The sequence below is a fragment of the Sminthopsis crassicaudata genome, chromosome 3 (assembly GCF_048593235.1).
Source record: "Sminthopsis crassicaudata isolate SCR6 chromosome 3, ASM4859323v1, whole genome shotgun sequence".
NCBI lineage: Eukaryota > Metazoa > Chordata > Mammalia > Dasyuromorphia > Dasyuridae > Sminthopsis > Sminthopsis crassicaudata.
In genome coordinates, this window is record NC_133619.1 from 609,634,694 (window position 1) to 609,659,577 (window position 24,884).

The window sequence follows — 24,884 nt, forward strand, 5'->3', positions numbered from 1 at the left end:
TATGGACTGTTTGAAATTCCAGAACCATGATGGTGAAGAAGACCACTGATGAATCCAGGAAAACAGGAAGGGAAAGAGAAAGTAGGTATTGGGATATGGGGGACAGTAGTGACACAAAAACAGTCAGAGACTCTCAGAGTAAGAAAAAGCAAAAAGGGGTTTATTATAATCTCATGAAAAAGGGCATCTCTCAGCTGCTAGGGCGTCACTTAAAAGAGTACAATGCAAAAACTGCAGATCACAAGGGGCCTTCTACCCCCTTGTTTGGGAGAGTTCAGGCTTACATTCTAATCTGGAAATCTATTCCAGAAATAAGAAAATAGAAGTATTTAAATGTTATTAAGAGATGGTGGGAAATAGGAGGGGAATGTTCATCCCAGACAATCAAACACCTGCAGCTTTTTAGCTATAACCCAACTTCTTAGTGCAAAGTCTCAAGTCATAATTAGATCATAAATCAAAGCTACATCCTTATAAGAGGGTCTTCTCTCAGTTTATCTCATACACATGGCAACCAAACAACTCTGTACAGGCCAAGGGTAAGAAGGTGATCTAATTGCCCTTAATGGTTGGGGCATCTTATGGGGTTCTGAGGTCTCAGAAAAATAAGATGGGGGAAAATAGGAATTTAAAGGTGCCAGGGAAATAAAGGGGGAAGCAAGGAAACTTCTATGGGTATTTCTCCAAATAGTCCCTTTAGGGATGTTAGGAAGCAGTTTGAAATTTAGGGTTGAGTAAATATCAGGGTGGTCTGGGACCACGAGAATGTGAAAGATTCTACAGGGAGTACAGAAAGTATTTGCACAAGGAAACTTGTCAGGAACAGAGTATTAAAGTATTAAATGGGATATTTATAAGAAACTCTGGGGGAGGAGTTAGTGTTGAGGTTCAGAAGGAACCCCAAAAGTTTCAGGGTCTCAAATCAGTGTCATGAGGTGTCTTGAAAGAATTTGCAGGCTTGAACTCAAGTAAGTCCAAGTCAAGGGGCAAAGTTTATTGTAATTGTAATGCCAATTGAAGTAGGCTAAGTTCCAAAAGAATTTAGCAAAGAACCAAGAGAAAGAAGATAAATTTATAGGACAAAAAAAATAAGAGAAAAAAGAGCTTCATGTTACCTATTTGTTAATTTTATGACTTATAGGTAGGTTTGAGGAGTGGTCTGTTCACTATTGTCTCAGGAACTTAGTTATCACTTACCAACAGATTATCCATCTGACAGTGGGTAATGTTTGTAGGACTATCCTAAGCCTGGAAGACTTTAGAATCATTGACAGAAAGATTGTTAGAACAATAGCACTCTAAGGTCGGAGAGGACCTCAGGATCACTGATTCTAATGCCAGAAGACTTTAGAATTATTGACATATTGTTAGAACAGACATACTCTAAGGTCAAGGGACCTTAAAATTATTGTGATATTTCTTCTAAAAGCTGTAGCCTTATCACTTGGATGGAGAATTAAAGTAGATTGCCTAAAGAGAAAAGCCTCTTCTTCAGGAAACTTTCTTCTAAAAGGAGAAAAAAGTAGGAAAAAGCAAAAAAAGTAGTTTTGCTGAAACACCAGGAAGGAACAAATCTGTACTAGACAAAAAAAAAAAAAAAAAAAAAGGAATTTAAATGCAGTGTGTGTGTGTGTGTGTGTGTCTTGTCTTTGTTCTATTCTAAGCTTCTCAGTCAGCTGAATTAGAAATGAAAAAATCTGACTCAGTGTTTGATTAGGTACATTGGATAAGGTTATTCTATGGAAGGTCTGAGTAATCAACCTCCACCACCTCTCTACTCCTAACTGTAGGTAGGGTGAATAGGCAGTAGATTTAAAAAAGGAGAGCCCTCAAATTTTAAAAATGGGCTGAAGATTGACTGCTGTTTTGCCCTGGGGAACTATCTGGACTCCTAGGCTACTGCCTAAGTAAGTTTACTGCCATTTCAAAGATTTTGAGAGTAGAATATTGAGGGGGAAGAGGAGTTTTCTCCCAAAAATGTAAGATGAATTTCTGTGTATTTAAATCTAAGTTGTATAAAATTGGAATTACTTTCAATTATGTGTGCTGTCTGAGCATGGGCTTTTTGGAAATGCATGTGCATTAGTCTTTGATATTGAAGTATTGCTGCTGGAAATTGGAATCTGTATTTGATTTGATTTTGAGCCAAGGGCTAAGTTTTGGAGAAATTATATGTTGTACAATTTGTGGAGTTATGTGCAGCCCTGATGAATAGGTGCCATGGGAAGGTTCTGCAAAGTCTCATCCAAAGTTGTTTAGCTGTTCTGAATTTGGGGGTTTGTATTGCATTTTTCCATGAAACAAAGAGATTTGCTTGGAAGTTAGGGTTTACTGGATTTTTGTAGTGAAGATTGAAACATGAGGATGGAAGCAGATAGAGAAAGGCGGGATCAGAGTGGGAAGGAGGTCAACTAAGAGGATGTATCTATGGAAGGAATTATGGGAGTGAGAAGAGGAATGAAGGGCCCAAGGGACAAAGCCAAGGTCAACTATGGTCTCTCCCTCCTGGTGAATGCCTAAGGGACAGAGGACTCATAACTGGGTTTTGCCAGTATAGTTACTTATTGGGAACTTTGATCAAATAAGGTGAATGCCAATGGGAGATGTAATCAAGTATAGGGATTGACATTCACCTGGGGGAACCGGGCACTCCAGATAGGTGGTAACCTTTGTACTACCCAGAATCAGGGGAATCAGGGAAGGGACTTGTGTTTGGGACAGAGTACAAAAAGTTACACGTGGCACTTTAAAGGTGTACCTATTTGAGACATCCATCTTTGCAAAATTATGAATAAAAATCTTTTCCTGGTTTCATCAGTGAGTCTGCAGAGTTCTTGGTAAGATATTTGCCTCTTACAAATTCTATCTTCTACAGGAGGCTTTTCCCAGAATCCTTAGCTTGCTAAAGTTTTCCCTCTGAGACTACCTACCTTTTACTTTGTATATATCTTGTATGTGTCTGGTTATCTATATTTATGTGTTATTTTCTCCAGGAAATGAAGATGCCTTGAGAGTAGGAATCAGCCCTTCCCTCTACTTTCCCCCCCCCCAATTTTCAGTGCTCTACATATCACATGGCACTTAGTATGAGATTAATAGCTGTGAATAGTATTTAACATAAATATCAATCAGGGTGTCAATCAACTGCCACTTATTATGTGTCTACTAGGTGCCAGTCAGGACTCTTAAGCACTGGGAATACCAAGAAAGACACTGGCAGCTGTGGAGACTGCTGAGAGCCAAGTTGTAAAGGCTTTTAAAAGTCAAGCATTTGATCCTAGGAAAATAGGAAAAATGGGGTGACATAGTCGGACCTGTTTTTTTTTTTTTTTTTAATCTTCCCTGGTTACATGTTTTGTTTTAAAAAAAAACACCCTTTTTTTGGTTATTCATGTATGTTAATTTTTTACATATTTCCTTATGAATCATGTTGGGAGAAAAATGTGTGTGTGTATGTGTGTGTGTGTGTGTATCCCAGAGGCAATAGGCATCCATTAAAACCTTTTGAATGATGGGTGATGTAAGCAAATCAATCTGGCAGCTGTGTGAAAGATGGTTGGATGGGGGAGAGATTAGGAGGCAAGGAAACAAATTAGGAAATGGGTCTGTGATTAAAAGAGACAAATGTAAGAGTTGTTTCAGAGGTAAGATGGACAAGACTTGATTGTGATACTTGAAGGAGGAGGAAAACACCAGGATATCCCTGAAATTGTGAACTTGGATGTCAGGGACAAAAATGGTACTCTGAACAGAAATGGGAAATTTTGGAGGAAGGATGGATGACTTAATTCATGAAAGCAGAGGAGAGGAGACTCAGGACACCTTACTTAGTAGGCAGGAAGGTGATCCAGGAAAGGAGACTGAAAAGATGCAATCAAAGAGGTAGAAGGAAAACCAGGAGAGGGCAATATGGTACTCATAGAAACATTCATGCAGCATTTTATTTTATTAAAAGGATTTTTGGGGGAAGCTAGGTGGCACAGGAGAGAGAGCACCAGCCCTGAAGTCAGGAGGACCTGAGGTCGAATTCGAACTCAGACATTTAACACTTCCTAGCTGTGTAACTCTGGGCAAGTCACTTAACCCCAAATGCCTCAGGAAAAAAAAAAAAAAGACATTTTCACTAATTTCACTTCTATGACCCCCATAGGATCCTCTCAATAGGAAGAACCTTATTCCCATTTTACAGGTGAGAAAACAAAGGCTCACAGTTTGCCCAAGCTCTCACAACCAGCCCAAGTCTCTTTCTATGACCCTATTTTCTCTCTTAGATTTTGCTATTAAATTTATCCTTTGTATCTGGCCATGGAAAATATTTCAGAAACTCTTGTTTCTCTTATTTTACAGATGGACAAACTGAGGCCTGAAGATTAGTAACTTGACCAAAGTCATACAGGCAATAAGCATCAGAGTCAAGATCTGAACCCACTTCCTCTGACTATTATTTCCACTATACAACATAACCCAATAGGCAATGAGTGGATTTTGATTTTTGGAGAAAAAAATGAAGACCAAGGTCATTAGTAAGTGGCAGATTTAACCCTTTCTTTAGAATTAAGGTTGAAGGTATAGTAAACCCATCTCTAGTGGAGAAAACAGGGGGCAGTAAAAAGAGAAAGGACTGAGTTCAGCATCATCTGACCTCAACTCTGCCACTTATTGTCCAGGGCAAGCAAGTTATTCTCTTTGGGCTTCAGTTTTCTTATCTGTAAAATTCTGGGATTGGACTATATGGTCTTTAAGCCACCAGTAAGCACCTAAACACATTGGATCGTAAACTTTGAGAACAAAAATTGGCTTTTGCCTCTTTTTGTACATCTAGAGCTTAGCAAAGTTCTTGGTTCACAGTAGACATTTAATAAATATTTTTGGTTGTTCAGCTGCCTTTCAGTCCTGTCCAATCTTTCATGACCCCATTTGGGGTTTTCTTGGCAAAGACACTGACGTGGTTTGCCTTTTTTTCTCCAGCTCATTTTATGAGGAAACTGAGGCAAACAAAGTTAAGTGACTGGCTCAGGGTCACACAATTAGTAAATATTTGAGGCCAGATTTGAACTCAGGAAGATGAGACTTCTTGACTCTAGGTCCAGGGCATTATTCACTGAACTTTTTTTTTTTTTCCTTTTAAGTTTATTTTTTAGTCATTTTTTAATTGTGTCAGATTCTTTTTGACCTCATATGGAGTTTTCTTAGCAAAGATACTGGAATGGTTTGCCATTGTGTTCTCCATCTCATTTTACAGTTGAGAAAACAGGATTAAGTGATTTGTTCGGGTACAAAAGTATTTGTGTAAAACTGGATCTCAGGTCTTTCTAGACTCCACATCCAGTACTGTGCCACCTAGTTGCTTAGATAAATGTTTATTGAATTGAATTGAAACCCCCTGCTGATCCCCAGTGGTCATATGGAGGCAGAGTCCTATTTCTACGCAAGCTCTTAGCCCTTGGAAAAAGCCTCCTATTTAGACCAGAAAAATAAGATATCACCCCAGCAAGCCTCAGCTTCAGCTTTCCTGCCCATTGGTCTAACTTTGATCAATTCCAGTGAAATAGTCGTATTGGGATTCAGACAGGTCCTGTACAGCTATCAATTCATCTACCCTTTGTTAAGTGCCTAATATATGCAGGACACGATAGGTTATATGAATTTTTTAAATAGAATATCAGAGCTGGGAGGGAGCTCAGAACATAATATATTAGAGCTAGAAATAGGCTTAGCTACAGAGTAGCAGAATTGGGAGCAAGCTTAGGACGAAGAATGTCAGAGTTGGAACAGACTTAGTTTGGAATATTGAATGTCAAAGATGAAAACCCAAATGGGGACTGAACAATGAAATCCTAAATAATAAGCAGGTCAAAGAACAAATCATGAAAATAATAACTAAATGAAAGAAAATGATGTAATAAATACCAACATTTCTGGGAGTCGGTCAAAGAAGTTCTCAGGAGAAAAATCTAACATACATAAACAAAACAAACATCCATCAAAAATCATTCCTACAAGTATACATAAATAAAACAAAAAGAAGCCATTAATTAACAATATTTATTTTAAAATTTAGAAAACCAGCACATGAACAAACCTAAAGACAGCACAAAAATACTAAACAGAGGAGATACTAAATAGAGGAGAAATAAATAAATCAGACATCAAAAAGACTATGGAAATGATAAATAAAATTAAAGGGTTTTAAAAAAACAAACGAAATGATAAAGTTTTACTTAACCCAATCAAAACAAAGATGGCAGAAAATGAAGTTAAAATAGCAAATTGAACAAGGCAAAATTGTAACAAAACCAGACGAAAGGTTATGAGAACCTAAATCATGTGCTAACCAAACAGAACACAAAAGAAATAGAGAAAAAACTTCCAAAATGTAATGTACCTGTCTTGTCTAACTCTATATGACCCCTGTCCTAAGTACCAAAGAGCACACACAGAGCCTTTTGCCCTGGGACACAACTTTATAGAATCTCAGAAATAGAAGAGACCTTAGAAGCCATCAAGACCAGCCAGTACCTTTATGAGAATCTCCTCTACAATATACCCAATAAATGCTTATTCAGCCTCTGCTGAAAGATTTCTGCTGAAGGAAACCTATTATCTCCCAAGAATGTCCGCTTCCACTTCAGGACAACTTTAATTGTTAGTGGAACATACTCTCAGTTCATTAAATGTCCCTTCCCCCCCCCCCCCATTTAGGATTATACTTAACTTTGCTGGGTAAATTATCCTTGGTCATAACCCCAGTTCTTTTGCTCTTTGAAATATGGTATTCCAAGACCTACAGTCCTTCAATGTAGTAGCTGCTAAGTCTTGGAGAATTCTTATTGTAGCTCCATGATGTTTAATTTTTTTTTCTTGTTGCTTGCAATATTTTCTCCTTAACCTGGAAATTTTGAACCTTGGTTGTGATATTTCGGTAAGTTTTCTTTCTGGGATCTCTTTCAGGTGGTGATTGGTGGATTTTTTCTATTTCTGTTTTACTTTTTTGTTTTAGAATTTCAGGGTAATTTTTCTTGATGGTTTCTTGTAATAATGCAACAAGATTGTTTTTGTTATCATACTTTTCAGGTAGTCTGATTATTCTTATATTTTTTTTTCTCCTCAATCTATTCTTCAGATCAGTTTTAGATTATCTTCTATTTCATTCTTTTGATTTTGTTTTATTATTTCTTGCTATCTTTGAATGTTATTATCTTCCCTTTGCCCAATTTTAGATCTCAAGGAATTAAGTTTTTGATTTTTTTTATTTCAAGTTGGTTGACTTTCCTTTCAAAATTTCCCTGGTTTTCTTGGATCGATTTTATTTTTTCCCCTAATTTTTCCTTGACTCTCTTAGTTGATTTTTAAAGTCCTTTTCAAGTATTTCCAAGAACTGTTTTTGTGCTTGGGACCATATGATATTTCTCATTGAAAAAGGAGTGGCTTTTTTAGCTCATCATCTTCCTTTGAATATGAATCCAGATTTTCTCTCTCTCCACGGTAGCTATCTATAGTTGAATTTTTTCTCCTTTCCTTTCCTTTCCTTTTCCTTTTTTTTTTTTTTTTTTTTTTAGCAATTATTAGAATAATCAAATTTTAGTTCCCAGGTACAGGGAATGATCCCCCAAGCCTCAGGTCCTTCTTACTGTTATTTTCTGAGGTCTAGCTTAGGCTCAAGTTTGAGCTTTGCTCTCCACTCCAAAGCCACAGCTAGGACCCCAGCCTTGCTGTACCACTCACAAATGATTTTACTCCCTGAGGCATCTCAGGTGGGTGTAAACCACCCTCTAACTGAAACCAGGGATTCTACCTTCATGCAAGTACCCTCAGCCAACAGGGTCCCCATCCCTCTGCTACTGTACTTAACATGTGTGTTACTGCTTCTCCCGCTCAGCTAAAGCCCAGCCTGGGATGCATCTGGCCAGCACAGCTGTTTTTGATATCCCTTGACAGAAAAGGTCCCACAATCTTTTCCTACTCAGTAGTCAGACCCCTGACAAGACACTGTGAAATGAAAGTTTTGAAGGCTGAAGCTGCCTCCAATCCAGCTGCCCCCAGGGCTTGTATTTTGTACATTTCCCAGAGTCCTCCTAGAGATTTTTGTACCTCACTCAGGCCAAACTTCTACTCCTGGCTCCTTCTCAAGTTCTCTTAGGAGAACAACTGATTTTTCCTGACTTTTGTTTCTTCCTGCTGCTCTTAAGTTCTCTCTGAGGCAATGTTCTTCCTTTTTTTTTTTTTTTTTTTTTTTTTTTTTTGTGGAGAAAATTTGAAGAGCCCAGAGTTTTCTAATACACTCCACCATCTTCCCAGAATCCTCTCATTAGTAAAAATTCATATAGTCCATTGTATCTTGCATTCACTAGTGATGCGGTGCTAGTGGTAGTGGAGAAGTGGGAGAATTGAGGTGGGAATCCCTTCTGGTCGGCGCAGGTCAGACTCGATTTGCGAACCCAAAAAGTCTGAATGGCAGAAAAGAAAAGCTTATTGTTCACTAAGGAGCTCTCTTCACGGACAAAATTCCTAATGAGGAATTCGGAAAAAATTGTTTTAATAGACCCTTGGTTATATGGGCAAATGTTGGCCTGAGGCTGGGAGCTGTCTGGGCTAATCACTAAAGGACCACCAGACAGAGATCTCCGGTGGAATAAAATCACTTAACTGAGGGTTTGGAAGGCTTTTCCCAGAGTCTGGGAACCCCCTGAAATGGGTTCTGCCCCACCCCCAAAGATCTCAGTTTCAATGGGGGGTGATTTGACCAAGATCTCCAATTGAATGAAGTCATTTAACTTGGGAAGGGCTTGTCTGAGAAGATATCCATTTCCTAGAGGAGAGTTTGAGACCCCAATCACTCTTCTTTTATAGATTAAAGGGCACACAGTTTCAGGGTTCACCCCGGTCACTAGGAACTTAGTAAATGTTGAGTGAATTGATAAATGTCCAGGACCTGTTTGAATCTTCGTGCGAGTTTTCATTGCAATTGATCAGCAGGCTCTAAAGGTAATTCCTAGCAAGGGATCCAAAATTAGACCAGTGGACAGGAGAGCTGAAACTGGGGCTGGCTGAGGTAACACCTGACTTTCATGGAGTTCTGGTGTAATAGGGGTTTATGTCAGGCTGCAATTGCTTAGGAATAATGTACTGACACCATAGGACCACTGGGAGTCAGCAGAGGGTTTCAATTCAACTATAAACATTTGCAGATGGCACAGGGGAGAGAGCACTGAGCCTGGAGTCGGGAGGATTCATCTTCCTGAGTTCAAATTCAACCTCAGACACTTACTAGCTGTGTAACCCCGAGCAAGTCACTTTACTCAGTTTCCTCATCTGTAAAATGAGCAGGAGGAGGAAATGGAAAACTATTTTGTTACCTTTGTCAAGAAAACCCCCAAATGAGGTAACAACTGAAAAATAACCTGATTCCCCCTTTTACTTTGAACCCTTTCTCTCTCTCTTTTGCCTCCCCTTCCCTCTTTCCCTACTTAATCCTTACTAAAAATCACAGGTGCTCTGGATCTAGGGCTAGGGAACAGATCTGAGCTCAAAGCTGATCAAACAAACCCAAGGGTGTGTCCAGTCTGATAGAAATGAGGTCAAAGGATTTTTATCCCACACTAGAATTCTTCTCACTATCTCTGTGTTTAGTCCATATCTTCCCTTTTGTTCTGTGGTTATTGTCCTTTGTTCTAGTAGAAGACCAAAAATCTGTGTGTGAGAGGCAAGTTGCAACATATCAGACTATGGCCCTACTCTGGCTCAGTTAGGGCTTGAATAATCCATAAGAACATTTGGGTTGGATTTTCTAACTTGGTATATCTTAGGCTTTTTTTTTTTTTTTTTTTTTTTTGTTTCGTTTCGTTTTGTTTTTGATCTACTTCCATTCTGCTTTGCTCATGGAGCATAGCAAAGGCCCTGATGATGGCACGCCATGTTGGGCAGTCTTTGCCAGCATCTTATGTCATACAACAGATTCTAAAGTTTTTAAGAGAGATCTCGAGAGTGTCCTTATATTCTTCTTTTTTTTTTTTTTTAACTAGCTGGTGAGCACTTGCCACATGTGAGTTCTCCATAAAAGAATCTTTTTGGCAAGTATACGTTTGGCATTTGAACAATGTGGCCAATCCAATGGAGCTGGACTCTGCAGTGGTGTTGAATGCTTGGCAATTTAATTCAGGTTGAACTCAGGTTCTCTGGACTCCAGGCTTGGTGCTGCATCCACTGCATCACCTAGCTGCCCCCCAATTTGTGGTGATTCTTGAAGGAGGCTGCTGAACTAGAGTAGAGAAGAGAAAGGAGATTCTTCTAGTTTGGGGGGCTGTGTGGTACCGAATATACTAAGCCTGGAGATGGAGGGTTCCTATGGGAGGAGCTAGACAGGGAGGCCACTGTTATTGCATGATAGAGCTCATGGGGGTGAGGGAAGAGTGAGAAGACTGGAAAGGGAAGAAGGGCCCAGATTACCAAGGCCTTTACATGTCAAATAGAGGAATTTCCATTTGATTTTGATGGTTTAGAGGGCCTGTAAGGTCTGTGCCAGTTCTGAAGTTCTGTGTCCCTGATGGCAGAGATTCTATCATATTCATCACTGTGACCTTCTTCTGTGTTTTAGAACTGGGGTCATGAAGAATCAGACAAGACAGAAAAACTGCTGAACAATATATATGTATAGAAAAAGCCCATTCTAAATACTGAATGATATGGATATATAAATATATATGCATATATATACATATGTGTGTATGAAAATGGATATATATGTGTACATGTAGATATATATACACACACACACCCTTCAACATATATATGGCCAACAATATACATACACATATATGTATATATACATACATACATATGTGTGTGTCTGTATATCTATCCAAATATGTTGTTCAAGTTTGTTGACTAAATAAATGAAAGAATGAATATCTTATACTCATTGATATTGGTTAAAATACCGAACCTGAAGTTAGGAAGATCTGAGTTCAAATGTAGCCTCAGACATTTACTAGTTGTTTGACCCTAGGCAAGCTACTAAACCTGTTTTCCTCAGTTTCCCCATCTGTAAAATGGTGATAATAATAGTATGTATCTCCCAGAGTTGTTTAGAGGATCAAATGAAATAATAATGGTAAAGTGCTAAGCATAATGTTTGACATATAGCAAGTACTGTATAAATGTTAGCTATTAGATTAATGATTAATGTTCTCTGCTCCCCAGTGCTTGTGTGGAAACAGATATACAGGAACCTCTTCTCCCCTTCTTCAGTAGATATTCCTCTTGTCCTGAATGATAACTATAAAATTGGGCTGATTTTTGGCCCCAGTGAGCAGCCCAGATTCCCTCCAGGAGAGTTAGGGCCACAATATTGTTGGGAACATTTTGGGAGTCAGAGCAATATATTTTTAAAAATAGAAAGAAAAGAAAGGAAACAAGAATTTCACAAGGATTCAAATCTTCAGAGAGATTGAAGGCTGAAGCAAAGAAGAGAATGAAGATTTAATAAATCTTTGCTTAATAAGTACCTACTATGTGCCGGTTACTGTGTTAAACATTTTACAGATATCATCTCATTTGATCATCACAACTCTGAGCTATTATTCGGATCCTTATTTTACAGATTTTTTTTTTAAATTTTTTATTTTATTTTATAATTATAACATTTTTTGACAGTACATATGCATGGGTAATTTTATACAACATTATCCCTTGCACTTACTTCTATTCAGATTTTTTCCCTTCCTCCCCCAACCCCCTCCCCCAGATGGCAAGCAGTCTTATATATGTTAAATATATTACAGTATAATTTAGATACAATATATGTGTGTAGAACCGAATTTTTTTTGTTGCACAGGAAGAATTGGATTCAGAAGGTAAAAATAACAGTTTACATTCATTTCCCAGTGTTCCTTTTCTGGATGTAGCTGGTTCTGTCCATCATTAATCAATTGGAATTGGATTAGTTCTTCTCTATGTTGAAGAAATCCACTTCCATCAGCATATATCCTCGTACAGTATCATTGTTGAAGTGTATAATGATCTTCTGGTTCTGCTCGTTTCACTCAGCATCAGTTGATGTAAGTCTCTCCAAGCCTCTCTGTATTTCTCCTGTTGGTCATTTCTTATAGAACAATAATATTCCATAACATTCATATACCATAGTTTACCCAACCATTCTCCAATTGATGGACATCCATTCATCTTCCAGCTTCTAGCCACTATGAAAAGGGCTGCCACAAACATTTTGGCACATACAGGACCCTTTCCCTTCTCTAGTAGTTCCTTGGGGTATAAGCCCAGTAGTAGTATGGCCGGGTCAAAGGGTATGCACATTTTGATAACTTTTTGGGCATAATTCCAGATTGCTCTCCAGAATGGTTGGATTCTTTCACAACTCCACCAACAATGCATCAGTGTCCCAGTTTTCCCACAGCCCCTCCAACATTCATCGTTATTTGTTCCTGTCATCTTAGCCAATCTGACAGGTGTGTAATGATACCTCAGAGTTGTCTTAATTTGCATTTCTCTGATCAATAGTGATTTGGAACACTCTTTCATATGAGTGGAAATAGTTTTAATTTCATCATTTGAAAATTGTCTGTTCATATCCTTTGACCATTTATCAATTGGAGAATGGCTTGATTTCTTATAAATTAAAGTCAATTCTCTGTATATTTTGGAGATGAGGCCTTTATCAGAACCTTTAACTGTAAAAATGTTTTCCCAATTTGTTACTTCCCTTCTAATCTTGTTTGCATTAGTTTTGTTTGTGCAGAAACTTTTTAATTTGGTGTAATCAAAATGTTCTATTTTGTGATCAATAATGGTCTCTAGTTCTCCCTTGGACACAAACTCCTTCCTCCTCCACAAGTCTGAGAGGTAAACCATCCCATGTTCCTCCAATTTATTTATGATTTCGTTCTTTATGCCTAAATCTTGGACCCATTTTGATCTAATCTTAGTATGTGGTGTTAAATGTGGGTCCAGGCCTAGTTTCTGCCATACTAATTTCCAGTTTTCCCAGCAGTTTTTGTCAAATAATGAATTCTTATCCCAAAATTTGGGATCTTTGGGTTTGTCAAAGATTAGATTGCTATTTTTATTCACTATCTTGTCCTGTGAACCTAACCTATGCCACTGATCAACTAGTCTATTTCTTAGCCAATACCAAATGGTTTTGGTGACTGTTGCTTTATAATATAGCTTTAAATCAGGTACACTTAGACCACCTTCCTCTGACTTTTTTTTCATTAGTTCCCTTGCAATTCTCGACCTTTTATTCTTCCATATGAATTTTGTTGTTATTTTTTCTAGGTCATTAAAATAGTTTCTTGGGAGTCTGATTGGTATAGCACTAAATAAATAGATTAGTTTGGGGAGTATTGTCATTTTTATTATATTCGCTCGGCCTATCCAAGAACATTGAATGTCTTTCCAATTATTTAAATCTGACTTTATTTTTGTGGCAAGTGTTTTGTAATTTTGCTCATATAATTCCTGACTCTCCTTTGGTAGATATATTCCCAAATATTTGATACTATCGACTGTTATTTTGAATGGAATTTCTCTTTGTATCTCTTGCTGTTGGATTGTGTTGGTAATGTATAAAAATCCTGAGGATTTATGTGGATTTATTTTGTATCCTGCAACTTTGCTAAAATTCTGAATTATTTCTAATATTTTACAGATTTTTACAGAAACAGGCAGATGAAGTTAAGTGACTAGCCCAGCGTCACACAGCTAGTTAGTGTCTAAGGCTGGATTTGAACTCAAGTCAGGTCATCCTGGCATTTGATATAGTTGAAAGGAATAAGGCAGGTAGAAATACAGGAAGCCAGAGGACAATAAAAAACAGAAACAGAAAGTCAGGTTTCCAAGGTGTTTTTATTTCTTCTATTACAAGATCTCTCTCCAGTCAGCTGGGTACTTCTTAATTTTCTGCCATTATCTGTAAAGAGAGCATATGATTTAGAGAGGGGAAGTACCTTAGAGATCATTTCTCCCAACCCTTCCCCGAACTTTACAGATGAAAAAAAATGAGAAGTGAAAGACGAATACAGATGCTAGGTATCCCAAGTCAACAAATCCTGCCCTTTCAATATTATTGATCTGTTGTCTTCTGGGTCAGCCCTGTGCTCCACCCAGTCAGCATCACATCCCCATCCTGCCAAAGCATGGGACAGCAATTTGCCTTCTCCTTCCTTCAAGAACCTTCAAGGACTCCCAATTGCCTCTAACAATGGTTCTCAAAGTGGGATCTGGGAACTCTATCCCACCAAGACCCTTCTAGAGGATCCATATGATCAAAACTCTTTTCATAATAATATTAAGATTCTTATTCCTAATATGGTAAATATTGATAGGTATAATGCATATAAACTAAACTTATTGTGGTCCCCAGGAATTATTAAGAATGATAAGGGGTTCTAAAACCAAAAGGTCTGACTAAGTAAAACATAAAAGCATCTATCCCAACGTAGCTTATCCCCAAATATCCCCATAAGTGATGTCTCATTGATTTATCCATAGTCCATTTAGCCATGAGTGTTATTCCTCGGGATAATGTACAAGGCAGTACAGTGGTTAGAACACAGAACATGGGGTCAGGAGGGAGCACAGCTATGTTCTTCCTTGAGTTCTCGCCAGATGAGTGACCAGAGGCAAAAGGCTTCATTTCTCTTAGTCCTAGTTTTCTCACCCACAAAAGGAGTTTGATAATCGCTCTAGTATCTTCCTTACAAAATTATTGTGAGGATATGATGAAATAGTCTTTATATGGCCCAGTAGAGTGTTGGACTTGAAGTGTAATTGGTGTGTGTAAAAACCTATAAAAATATTCTCAGATCACAGCCTCTCTGTAACTTCAAGGGTTGTTATGTCCAAAAAATTCACTGTCCTGCATTACACTGAGATAGCCTTTTTATAATAAAGCTCCCTCCCAGCTTTCCAGTTTTCTAATACCTTACATCCACCCAGCCCCCACCATAAACTCTTTGACCCAGTGACTGGTCTCCTTGCTGTTGCTTATCCAAGACCCTCCATTTCCCAACACTGGATATTGCATTGGCTGTCCCCCAAGCCTAGAATGCCCTCCCATCTCATCTCCAGCTCCCCAGATTCCCTCCCCAGATCCCAACTAAAATCTTCCCTTCGACAGGAAACCTTCCTTGCTCCCCTTTAAGGGGAGCTGATTCTCTCCAATTTATTCTGTCCATATCTTATTTGTACATAGTCATTTACAAATTGTCTCCCTGATTAGAATGTGAGGTCCTGAGATCAGGAGCTGGTTTTGGCCCCCTTTTTGTTGTATTTTCAGTGCTTGGTATATAGTAGGAGCTTAATAAATGCTTATTGATTGATTGATGAGGCTCTCCGCATTAAACCAGACTATCCTTAGTCCATCACTAGGTCCAAAAATGAAGTCTTTGCATTACTTTCCATGACTCCTTTCTAACTCTGAGATTCTCTGATCTTGTCCAAGAATGTTCTCCCACACCCACCTTTACCCGCTTCTCCATGAGACCCAGGCCTCGGCTAATTAACCCCTCCCCTCAATTCCTACCTTTTCAACCCAGTCGTTGAAAGCTGAGACCCGGGTGAACACTGTGGGCTTCTTTGGGGCATTACAGCCAAGAGCAGAAACAAAGCTGGCAATACCATGGACTTGCCATCTGCCATCATCAGCCTGGCAGTTAAGAGGTCCTCCAGAGTCACCCTGAAACAGTCCCAAGGGGGAGAGATTAGGCGGGAGAGCTTGTTCCAGGTGGATAGTTCTGTCTTTGTCCTCTGAGCATCTGGAGAGGTCCCAGCCCCAAGCCCTGCCTTTGGGTTACAAGGACCAATTGAATATTTCAAACTCATCTATGTTGGGGACCAAAGGCAGAGAGAGGAGCAGGAAGGATAGAGGGTCCCTGCGTTCCAGTCTTAAGTCCGGGATCAGTGATTTTTTCCCAGAGAATGCCAGTCCCAAGATGAGCCCACCAGGTGCCTCCAGGGGCCTAGCTCTCCGTTGCAGCTGGAGCCAACATCCCCTCCAGCATTCATCATAGTGGTTTTCAAAGAGATGTCCCACTGTCTCCCTTTGAAAATTTCCAGTGATAGAGAACCATCCCCTCTGGAAGGCCTTCAAACCATTCTATTTGGGGGCAGCTCAACTTATGGCAAAGTTTGTCCTCAGCAGTGACATCTAATCATTGCTCATCATGATTAAATGAATGGAGTCAGAGGACCTGACTTCTGTTAGCCTAATTAGCAATTTATCAGTTAAATGTCAATCAGCTAAACTTATTAATTAGATTATATAATTTGAATAAATTCAATTCTAAATTTATTATTAATTCTTCCCTTTTGGGATAAGTAGACTAAATCTCATGTCAACTCTTGTCCATGTTGACTCTTAAATCTTTAAATCTTCTCTTCTGGCCAAACAGCCCCATTTTTAAAATCAGCGTCACTATGGTGGCCTTTATTCCCCACACTGTTACTCTCCCATCTTTGCATTCTAGCCAGCCACTATTCTAGAAGTGCTAACAGCAGCCAGGACGGGGGCTCAGTATTCCCAATGAGCACACAACCTATTTTATAGATGAGCAAAGTGTGTGATCTAGCTGGCTTAGGCAGATAATTTGGCTAAGACATCCCAGGTAATAAATGGCAGCTCTTGTTGGCCTCCCACCCCAATGCTCTTTCTAGGATACCAGACGATCTGGCTCACAAGGAAAGACAGAAGGCAGCCGGGACTTCCACCTCCTTCATCCTAGCTGGGGTGGATCCTTCTCTTACTGGGTCAAGTGAAGGTGGTTGAGATCTGGAGCAGGTGGGCTACTGGACCACAATAGAAAGTCCAGCTTTGGCGACCTCATCCACCCTGTGTCAGGAGGGATAGGTTTCCCTGGGACTCAGCAGGAGGATCCCCAAGCAGGGCTGTGCCCTTACTCAATGCCCCCTCCATTATCCACCCTACTCAGAAGGCCCTGCACTCACATTGCAGCCTGAGCGAATGTCTCCTCCAGCACACACCATGGTGGTTTTCAAGGCAATGCCCCACCAGTCCCACTTGCTGCAGTGTTCATAGTCCACCACGGGGAGCAGGGCCTGCTGCAGCTTGTCAGGGAGGGGTCCATTAGCTACAGGGGAGATGGAGTAGGGGGACAAAGGCCGTCAGATCTGTCTGGTGAGCCAGAGAGACAGAGAAAAGACCAAAAAGGAGAACAGGTAGGAGAGAAACAGAGAGACAGACAGACAGACTGACCCACAAATAGAAAAAACAGGAAAGTTCTAGATCCCACACCTATAACGGAGAATTTCAGAACTTAAAAGTCAAGACCTGGGGGAGTAAACACAAATAGGAGCCTCTGCTCTCAAGCTTAATAGTTAATATCTTTTAAAATGCAAGGACTCCAGGGTTCAAATCCTGCCTCAGAAACTTATTAGCTGTATAACCTTCAGCAAATTACTTAATCTCTCTGTGTTTCTAAATTTCTTTATAGGCAAAATGAAGGGATTTCTCTAAGACCTCTCCTTTCCAGTTCTAAATCTATGATCTTATAAAGGAAATTTCTTTACCATGTGATATCCTTTCAGACATTCTACCTCAGTTTCCTCATCTGAAAAGGATGACAATAGGACCTACTTCCTGGGGTCGTTGTCAGGATCATATGATACATAAAAAAGTTTACATAAATCTTAGAATGCTCTATTAATGCTATTTTTATTATTTTGTTTTCTTCCTCTTTATGGAAAAAGAAATGGCTTCATAACTGATGAATCTGGAGGTGAAAGGAACTTTGAGATCTTCTAGTCTCAGGGGCTCAGGGGTTCTTAACCTAAGATCCATGAGCTTTTTTTTTTTCTTTTTTTTCTTGCTGTGGCAATTGAGGTTAAGTGACTTGCCCAGGGAAACACAGCTAGGAAGTGTTAAGTGTCTGAGGCTGGATTTGAACCCAAGTCCTCTTGACTGCAGGGCTGGTGCTCTATCCACTGTGCCACTTAGCTGCCCTGGTCCATGAACTTTTCAAAAGTATTTTGATACTGCATTTCAGTAAAAAACTCTGAAAAACTTTAAAACTCAGATAAAGGCTAAGTATTATTATCATCATCATTCCTAAATTTCTTAAATGCATTAAATAAATGCACAGGATTATACATAATCCTGTGCATTTATTTAATGCATTTAAGAAAATTTGGAACACGGAGAGACTAAGCAATTTGCCCACTCCAGTATCTTTGCCAAGAAAACTCCAAGGATATATAGGACTATGTGACTATATGATGGGACAATAACCCTCCTCTTTCCCCAAATATAGCTTTCCCCAGAGCTCCTCACAGAAATTAAAAACTCTGAAAAACTTTAAAATTCAGATAGAGGCTAGATAGTATTATTATCATCATTATTAATCCTCTCTTTCCCCCAGAGTAGCTCTCTCCTCCCTCCTTGCAAACTTGTGAGGCATTTCTCCCACTTGGGTCCCTGCCACCCTTCCCCCTTCTTCTCCCTCCTCCCCCAGAGCCCAGCCATACTGTAGAGGCGGCCCCAGCCGCTGATGTAGCAGGGAGCTTCATTGGGCAGGATGGTACCAGCGGGGGGGAGGCAGCCTAGCTGGACTTTGTCATTAAGCTGGGCACTTCGAGAAAGCTTGATGAGAGCAATATCATTCCTGAAACAGATAGGGAGGACAAGCTGAGAGAAGCACAGAGAGAGGATCTCTTCCCGATAAGTCTGCCATGGGGGAAGCCAATCTCTGCAGACCCATTTTTTCCCTCCAGCATCCAGATCTTGTTCCTCCCTCCCAGCCTTTGTCCTTTCTCCTCTTCTGCCACTCAATTTTACTTCTTTCAAGGATCAGCTCAGGTTTCCCCTAAAGTCTCCCCCCCCATCCGCCATATATCAGTTCAGTTTTCCTTCTCCTTCCTGATTCCTTCATATATCACCTCCTGAAACAACTCACCTTTCCACAGCCCTTTGAGATTTTTAAAGCACTTCCCTAACAACCTCATGAAGTGGGTAGTGCCATTAATAATCTGAGATCAGTGAAGTAGTTTGGAATCACAGGTTCTTTGTATCTCTGTCCACATCTGTAATGTACTCCCCCCTCATCTCCATCCCTTGGCCTTCCTGCCAGTGGTACCTTCTATCTGAGCCTCTAGGGCGCTCCCTGGATGCTTGAGCATTCTGTTCCACAAATCTTCCTAGGTAATTTATCTAGGCTTATTTATGTGTATCTTGTCTCTGTCCACAACAGGTAAACTCGGAGAAGTGATGGCCTCCTTCTTATTTCTGCATCCCCCAAATCTAACATGGCTCCTGTCCCATACTGTGCTTCATAAATGCTTGTTGAATGATGAATTTGGAGATGGAGGGAACTTTGGGGTCACCTAGGGTTCTTAAACTGGAGGTCCAGGAACTTTTAAAAAAGATTATTTGGATAACTGCATTTCAATGTCATTGATTTCCTTTGTAATCCTATGTATTTAACAACATGACTCTGAGAAGAGATCTGTGAGTTTCCCAGACTGTTCAAGGGGTTCAGGTCACAAGAAAAGTTAGGAAACCTTGCTGCAGCTCACCCCTTCATTTTACAGATGGGGGCAATGAGACTAAAAAAGTAAAGTGATTTTCCCAGCATCATACAAGCTATGAGCATCTATGTGGGGCTGGGATTAGGGTCATGGACCTAGAGCTGGAAAAAAACCTCAAAAACCAGCTTCATTTTACAGAGGGAGAAACTGAGGCAGAGAGAGGATAGAATTGATTTACTAATAGATGTCTGAGTCAGGATTCAAATTCAGGTCTTCCTAAACTCTGTAGGATTATTCCACTTACCCACAGGACACACAGGAGGGGTTCCATTTCTCATGAACAAAGAGGCCATCAGGGTTGACAGGAATGATTTGCTCTTCCCCTTCCTCTGAAGCCCTGTCATATTCTCCCAGAACCACCTGGTAAGTGCGGAGTTTGCTGGGAAGCCGGAAGACAAAGTTAAGGGTCAGCTCCACAGAAAGGCTCAGAACCCCTGATTTCTCACCAGGACCGATGATCCGGCAGGGACCCCTTCTCCCCTCACCCCTGAAGTGGGAACCCGGGCTCACCCACCAGGTCCCAGGGAGGGGCCAACCCAGGATGCAGAGACTAGGATAGATCTATTATCTTCATAATTATCAAATTCAGCTTGACAAAAATGGCCAAGTTCTCACAGCTAGGAGGAGCCAGAGCCAGGATTTGAATCCACTTTCTACTTTCCCAGGGTTCCTTGTGAGCCCTCAGGGGTGAGGAGTGGGAGGGCCAGAGGCAGGGGAAGGGAGGAGGCCAAAGGATTCTTACTTAATGCAGTGGGCAGCAGTCATGACCCAGTCAGGGGCGATGAGGCTGCCTCCGCAGGTGTGGTGGAAGGCGCCAGCATTCTCATACTGGAGGGAGATCTGTGGGCAGAGGCAGGAGGACTTAGGCTGATCCTGGCCAGACCCCCGGCTTCATGCCTGAATCGTAGGCCTTGAGCTATTTGAGGAAGGCCCTTCCATCCCTCTCCCACACGGACACTGATCAGAATAGCTCTGAGCGGTGTCAGAGTCAGTGAGGTGGGAGATGTCCATGTGGGATGGTGGGACCTTCCTGTCCCCCTCTTAACCGGTGTGATACCGTCTGTCTGAATCCCTGACCTCAATAACTTCTAAGGAATAGCCCTGTCCAGAGTGACCAGGCCCAAGTGTGCCCCGTGCCCATTTCTATACCAAAGGAACTATAGAATCCCAATATACCTTTTTTTTTTTTCTTCCCCCCTGAGGCTGGGGTTAAGTGACTTGCCCAGGGTCACACAGCTAGGAAGTGTTAAGTGTCTGAGACCACATTTGAACTCGGGTCCTCCTGACTTCAGGGCTGGTGCTCTATCCACTGTCCCACCTACCTGCCTCTGTCCCAATATATCTTATACCAGTTGGTTGGCTACACCACCGGCATTTTCCATGCCAATGGACAGTCCCTTCCCGTGCCCGCCAGTGGCCGAGCTCATTTCCAACCTTCAGAATCCTCTCCTGGAGCCCATGCTCAGATGTCTCTTCCTCCCCCCGCCTGGCTGGCTCTCTTCAAACTCCCTTGGATTCCCTTTTCTGCGCCCACTCTGCCTAACAGGCGGGATGCGAGCTCTCCGCAGGCGGGGGCCACTTTTATGTTCCGTCTTATTTCCCCCTCACACAGTGCCTGGAGCTCCACCAATGATTTTGTTTGAAACATCCCATTTCATTGATTCGGGCCCCCTGACCAAGTCGCGGCTCAGCCTTACCTGCCAGGGCCAGCTGTAAGGGATAGCATCCTCTCCATTCACCACCCGGGTAGCAGGGGAGTAGGCAGGCTTGCCGCAGCCTGAGGCTGGAGAGGATGGCAAAGCAACAGAACATCAGCCTGGAGGCTTGGGTTCGGGCACTGGGGCTGTGAGATGGGGGACCTGGGGAAAGGTCACTCTGCCTTCAGTGCTCTCCCAGTCTCTGACAGGAGTCGGGATAGATACCAACATAACACTGGTAGTATTACTTATATAACCCCCTCCAACCAGTTTTCTCATCTGTAAAATGGGGATAATAGGACTTTCCTCCCAGGGTTTTTGTAAGAATCAAAAGAGGTAATATTTGTAAAGCACTTAGCATAGCATTCAGGAAGCACCATAGAAATATTCGCTATTAATGCCTTAATCACCATTGTCTCCTCCCTGTCCCTACCATCTCCCCATTCTCCTGGCTCTGGGGACGAGAATGGACGGCAAGACCAAATCTGAACTTCGAATTCATGGTACTGGCTGGGGGAGGGGGCAACAGCCATGACACACTCCCTGACCAGGACAAACACTGGTGGCCACGCTGAGACAACGGTAGAGTGGAAGGAGATCCAGAGCCAGTGCCCAGCTCCTCAGCATTTCCCCCTTTCCCGATCCTTCCTGGCAATGGATACCTGGCTCACTCCAACCCCTGAGCCTTCTCTGCAAAACAAGGCTGCTCTTTTATCCAAGGGACACTGCCAGAGCCCACTCTCTACTTCTTGCTCTCCTTAAATAGTCCTGAAAGCTGTGCCATTGCTCCTTCCCTGGTTCCCCATTAGCCCGTGAATTTTTCCATGGAAATGGCAACACTGGTGCGCCTCTCATTCTCCTGATCTCCATTATCCAAACACAGGCTTCCTCCTCCCTCCTCTGGTGTTTTAACTCTACACTGGACATATTTACCCACCCACTGCTGGCTCAGCCTCAGACTGGGTACACTCACCATCCACTGCGGACTTAACTTAGACTGATTATACCCACTACCCACTGCTGACTCGATCATAGACTGAGCAAATTCACTTTTATCTACCATCCTCTATTGGCTCAATCTTAGACTGATCATACCCACTGCTGGCTCAACTTCAGACCCAACGTGTCCACCGCTCACCAATGACCCACTCTTAGGATAAGCTACCATTCTCTCTGCTAGCTCAAACAGGATGGCCTGACCTACTCCACTTGCTGGCCACTCTCCTCCTCAAGTCCACCCTGCTAACCCAAAGAGCAAGAAATTGGATCCTTTTTAAACCCAAAGGAAGAAGATGCTTTCCAAGGGACCCTGGTTCCCAACAGGGCACCATTCAGAGCAGAAACAAAGAGTGAGGGAGTCAGGGCCAGAGGTCTCACCAAGCGCCACGAGCAAAAGAGCCACCAGCAACTTGAGCATCCTGTCTGGCTATTTCAGAAGGAATGAGGGAAAAGGCTAAAAAACAGGTGCCTTAAATAGAATTCCCCATATCTACTGAAGCAGGAAGGTGAGGTATCCTGGTAGCTTGCCTAATGGAGACCAGGGTGCGGATGAGGGCATGTTCCCAGAATATCACCTGCTAGTCAAGGTCACAGAAGCTGAAAGCAGCGTTGGTGCAACAGGTGGGGCAATACCCAGGGATACCCAAAGAAAAGGGCCCAGGCAGCCAGAGGCCAGATGACTTTGGCTTTGAGACCCATAATGCCCAGAACCGAACTGATCAAAAACAATGAGCCAGCCAACAATTCCAAAGGATTCATGATGAGAAATGTTCTCCACCTTCAGAGAGAGAACTGATGGACTCTGCCTGCAGCTCAAAGCAAGGATATTATTTTTAACTTTATTTTTCTTCTTTTTTTACAACATGGCAAATGTGGAAATACATTTTGTGAGATTTCATGTGGTTATTGTATTTCTTGTCTAAATAAATAATGTATTTCTTGCTTTCTGAATGGATGAGGGAGGGAGTGGAGAGGAGAAAATTAAAAACTCAAAATAAAAAGTTTTATTAAAATCAACAACAAAAAATGATTCTGAGTGATTATGGGAGAATAGGGAGTGAAGATCACCTAAGATTCATGGATCTTTTCAACATCTTCCAGGGATTTCAAGCTACTCAACTCGCCTGCCCTCTGACTCCTTTTAATTTTCTCATAAAATAAGGACACGAATCCTGTTACAGCTAAAATCTATCATCTGATTAGATTAGATCCTCTGTGAGGTCTCTTCCAACTCTACTATTCTGTGGTTCTCAAATTTTCTAAGGTACTTGGGACTTAGTTGCAGAACCAATGGCTACTTGAGTTTTATTAGAATATTTTAAGTGTAACGCTTACCTTAAAGTTATGGAGCATTAATTGTGTAATCTCAGTCACAAGGAGGGGGATATTGATTCATATTCTGGGGGGCATTGATCTAATTATATCATGGGGAAGTACATTTTTTCAGCCTAGGAAGAGGGGTCCTTGAGATAGGGGAAGACATATACTAACCATAGAGACAGCGAGAGAAATTTTAGTGTGGGATGAAAATCATTTGGCCTTCTCACTTTTCCTATCAGACTGGACACACAGCTCGGTTTGTTTGATCAGCTTTGAGGCTCAGAACTGTTCCCTCACCCTGGATCCAGAGCACCTGTGATTTTTAGTAGGGAAAGAAGAGGGAGGTAGAGGCAAAAGAGGGGGGAAAAAAGGGACAGGGCAGAAGGAAGGGAAAAGGGAAGTCAGGTTATTTTTCAGTTATGTCTGACTTTTTGTAACCCCTTTTGGGATTTTCTTGACAAAAATAATGGTTTGCCATTTCTTTCTCTAATTCATTTTACAGATAAGGAAACTGAGGCAAAAGGGCTAATGATTTGCCCAGGATTGCATAAGTAGTAGGTATCTGAGGCTGGATTTAAACTCAGGAACATGAGTCTTCTTGACTCCAGACCCAGCATTCTATTCACCATGTCACCTAGCTACTCCCCCTTAGGTTGTTACTTTTGTTTATGTCAGTCTCTTCTCACCCTGGTCTATATTAAACCCTCCCTCATCCAAAAAATCTTAGCAAAAAGATCTATTACAGAATCATATATGATATATTTAACATGTATGAGACAGTCTGCCATCTAGGGGAAGGGATGGAGGGAGGGAAGGGAAAAGTTGGGACAGAAGTGAGTGCAAGGGATAATGTTGTAAAAAAATTACCCATGCATATGTTCTGTCAAAAAAAAGTTATAATAATAAAAAAAGAATCATATATGGGAGTATTTGTAGTATTCTGTCTTTGTAGTCTCTCACCTCTGCCATGAAAGGGGAGATATATTCATTATTTATTTTTTCCCTGGGTCCTTCACTTTTCCCCCCATTCCTCAGAATGAAACTTCCTTTCCTTGATCTTTACATTAATCTTGTTACAGTCACCGAGTATATGGCTCTCTTAATTCTGCTTACCTCACCCAGTATCCGTTTATACAAATCTGCTCAATTTTTTCTGAACTCCTACGAGTTTTCATTTCTTACAATATTATTCTATTACAATAGAATATACAATAATATTTTATTATGCTCATCATCATCATTATGCGATGGCCTAGCAAATAAAAGATGCTTTATATGTGGTTATTGGTAGATGGATGTCCAGCTCATTCC

The 24,884-nt window shown here is 41.2% G+C and overlaps 1 protein-coding gene across 1 annotated transcript in view; it reads right to left on the reverse strand.

Annotated features, from left to right (window-relative positions):
* Positions 1 to 13,848: 13,848 nt before the first annotated feature.
* LOC141564026 (chymotrypsin-like elastase family member 3B) overlaps positions 13,849 to 24,884 on the reverse strand; it is a 66,895-nt gene continuing 55,859 nt past the window's right edge. The window contains exons 3-10 of the mRNA XM_074305936.1: positions 23,741 to 23,886; positions 21,255 to 21,340; positions 20,300 to 20,397; positions 19,802 to 19,936; positions 18,499 to 18,635; positions 16,963 to 17,105; positions 15,542 to 15,694; positions 13,849 to 13,927 (exon numbers count right to left, since the gene is read on the reverse strand). Of these exons, the coding sequence (XP_074162037.1) occupies positions 13,910 to 13,927; positions 15,542 to 15,694; positions 16,963 to 17,105; positions 18,499 to 18,635; positions 19,802 to 19,936; positions 20,300 to 20,397; positions 21,255 to 21,340; positions 23,741 to 23,747 (777 nt within the window). The 5' untranslated portion in view covers positions 23,748 to 23,886 and the 3' untranslated portion in view covers positions 13,849 to 13,909. The remainder of the gene's footprint in view (positions 13,928 to 15,541; positions 15,695 to 16,962; positions 17,106 to 18,498; positions 18,636 to 19,801; positions 19,937 to 20,299; positions 20,398 to 21,254; positions 21,341 to 23,740; positions 23,887 to 24,884) is intronic.